The 3,255-nt window shown below is 42.3% G+C and overlaps 1 protein-coding gene across 1 annotated transcript; it reads left to right on the plus strand.

The window, feature by feature from the left end:
• Positions 1–1,163: 1,163 nt before the first annotated feature.
• Positions 1,164–2,895, plus strand: LOC136425636 (uncharacterized). The gene is made up of 3 exons (XM_066414561.1): positions 1,164–1,230; positions 1,936–2,051; positions 2,200–2,895. The coding sequence occupies exons 1-3, from the start codon at positions 1,212–1,214 to the stop codon at positions 2,614–2,616; spliced, it is 552 nt and encodes a 183-aa protein (XP_066270658.1). The 5' UTR covers positions 1,164–1,211; the 3' UTR covers positions 2,617–2,895.
• Positions 2,896–3,255: the final 360 nt, after the last annotated feature.

The raw sequence follows: 3,255 nt of genomic DNA on the forward strand, positions 1-3,255 counted from the left end.
ACACCAAAATGTAGCAATCTGTGATGTTACTCATCAAACAAAGACAAAAGCAATGATTCCCTGTAGATTTCATCCTTCCGGGGTTGTATTTCGGTATAGTTGGGACTGTTATGTTATGTAGGAGTGACGCTTACAGTTTCAATCAATTGTTCTGTAGATTCTTTGTTCTGAATTCGAAGGGGTACAAAGTTTAACATTCTTTCCTGTTTCAATAGATGTGTATTAGTGTATTCTATAAGAACGTATGCCAAATTTGGTGCAGGTAGTCCTGTACTGTACGTACATTAATTGGCCGTGCTCTTCTTATGTTCCGATTATGTTTTTCTCACGGCATTTCCACTCTCAACAATTTTCTTTTTAAACGTTTTACCAACCTTCTTGGTTTAACTATAGGAACAAGTTAATTCTATATAGATCCCCCTTGACTGGTCAGACATCGTCTTTCCATCAGGACTTGAATGGACACTATGGTGCTGTCTGCCCTATGCATAGATTAAGATAATTGCAGATAATGAGTTCGTGAAGGGGTGTGAAAACAATTACTCTATTGAGAGGTATGCGGCTGTCAGATTGATGGATGGGCTAGGAAGACCAAACTCTGAAAAAAGTAGGGTTTTAGACTTAAAAGCCTCAGCCAAGTTCGTAGCTATGGCAAACAAAGGTGTAATTGGGCGTAAACAAGGCCTAAGGATTTACTTTCTTTCAAAGTCTTTCCCAAAAATTCATTTCATCTTACAATCTTTAGATGCTGGCTGATAAAGTCATGGTTACCCCCAAAAAATAATCAAAATCAACGAAAATATTAATATTTCTCTAAACCTGAGCAGTATTCTAATTTTCCGGAAAGACTTCCTTGTAGCAGCTGACTATCACTACATCCTGTAAAAAATTCTATACTCCAGGATCTACGCAGCAACTTGGCTAGGTCAATTATTGTAAAAATGATATTGATCCTATATTTATGAATAATGAAAATACCATAACTCTATTTCAAGTATCTTATTCATAATTGGAAGGTGTGGTACCAAGGCAAAGTTTCCTCCAAAATTTCAAACTCTTGGCCTTCCGGCACTGGGGATATGGCGGTTTGTATCCACCCTACCGTTCACTCTATTTCAGGTCTTAATCAGGCGTGGTCATGTCTTAACTTACTGGAGATCTCTGACAGCCTCCACTGGCCAGGACAGGACATCCCCTACCAGGGAAGCTGCATGCCTTCAACCCTCTCAGGTGAGCATGCGCACCATGTCTGCTATATACTTTTGATTTCAACATCATGTGAATTTGGCAAATGGTCTCATTTTTCAAAGTAGACACGTTTGCTACAATAACTGAAAGATTGCTTCACAATGAGTCTGTCACAAGCATCTGATGAATTGTAATGTATTCTAAAATAAGCTACAATGGTCAAGCCGTGTCATGTGCGGTAATGCTTCAACTGCTTGCTATATCACTATCCTGGAGTGCAGTCAAGTTAGCTTTAGTACGCATCCAACGTCGCTACAACGCAAATAGTTATTTGTGGGGTTGTGACCGTTGGAAGCGGACTAAAATAGAAATAATGGGTTTCAGACTACTCTTGTACACTACCATAATCGTCTGCAAAAACATTCTATGCTGACGTCGATGAAGGTTAGACATCCTGGTAATACGATACTGAGTCACTGACGAAAAGTAGTGGATGCTCCTTGAAACGTCTGACCGTTTCCAGAATCATATCCAGTTGCTTGAGTAACTGTTATTTGGTGTATTCTATGCTGGCATTCATTTCTATCTAGCGAGTATATCTGTCTGTTGTATGTCCAAAAATACACATGGATGTTCTACAATCACCATAGACGTTGTACAAGCAGTGTTGGTGACAGCCTCATTTGTCGACAAGTTTTATATGGTGATCGAAGTAGTCAATAGATTGTTATTTTACCTCATCCACAGATATGATGCAGACACGACTGTGGGGAGGTTTTGACAAGGTCGTGGGCAGAATGGTGGATCACGGCTTCAATAACCAGTTCGTACACGTGGATTACTTCATCCTGGCCGACGGACAAGTAATCTTGCTACAACTTTTTCCCCTCCCACAGCAAGATTTTCAGTTAAAAGATCATGAATACTTTATCTCCGTGTTGCTATTGACCAGACATTCAGATGCCGCTGCTTAACGGCCTACTCTAACACTGCACAAACTTGTACCCACAGATCAAGCTGATCGAGGTGAACGCCCGAATGTCCGGGAATCTGAGCGGCCTGTACACGGCCTGTCTGGCGGGACCGCTGCCGCTGCAGACGTACCTCGGGCTGTGCTGCGGGGTCCGTCCCGCCCCGCCTGTACCCACGGGACGGGCCGCTCTCAACCTGCCGCTCCAAGTCCACGAGAACTACACGGGGAAGGCCGGAGACATGGTCAACCTGTCCGAGGTGGAAAACTTAAGGGAGGACCTTGAAGTCAAGATCACTTGGTTCATGGATTTCGATGAGGAGTTCCTCCCTGGTAAGAATGAGTTTGCGAAGCTTTCGACGTACGGGAAGACGGCTGACGACGCCAAGAAGAAGTGCAGAGAAGTGATGCAGCGACTGGTGAAGAAACCTGAGCAGTTGAAATTTAACTTACTGTGAAAACTCTAGATTTTGTTTCACTAAGAAACATAGGGCGCGCTGGAATAAGACATTTACAGCCAGGAGTTGAATTGAAAATTTGACACAAATGCATTCTTACTAACACTCCTTTCAGCGAATTTGATATATTAAGTTATCATTATGATATGAGTAGTACATGTACTAGCCTGACTAAATCGTGGTGGCCAGCTAGACTGACCGGCCCTTAGCCCCTGGCAGCGAGAGGTCGTGTAATACAGGCTTGGGTACTACATACATAGAGAGATCGAGGAATATATCTTAATTATCTTCGCCGAGTACTTGTACTCGGGGAAGATTATGTTTTCGGTTGAAAAATCTGTTGGGTGGGTCTGTATGTATGTCAGGAGCATAACTCAAGAAAGCTTCAATGAATCTTTATGATTTTTGGTAGGTGTGTAGTGGTTGTGTAAAGGAAGGTCAAGTTCGAAAATGGTTCACCTTGCGTTATTTAACAGTACTGCAGCGGACTTGTAATCTTTTTGCCTTTGTATGTAGGCAAAAAAAGTGACGGAAACGTTGATGGATCTTCATGATTTTTTGTAGGTATGTAGATGTTGTGGAAACGGAGGTCAAGTTTAAAAATGGTTCCCCTGGCATTTTCCGTCGGTACTGCAGCAG

Source organism: Branchiostoma lanceolatum, chromosome 19 (genome assembly GCF_035083965.1).
Source record: "Branchiostoma lanceolatum isolate klBraLanc5 chromosome 19, klBraLanc5.hap2, whole genome shotgun sequence".
NCBI classification, from domain to species: domain Eukaryota; kingdom Metazoa; phylum Chordata; class Leptocardii; order Amphioxiformes; family Branchiostomatidae; genus Branchiostoma; species Branchiostoma lanceolatum.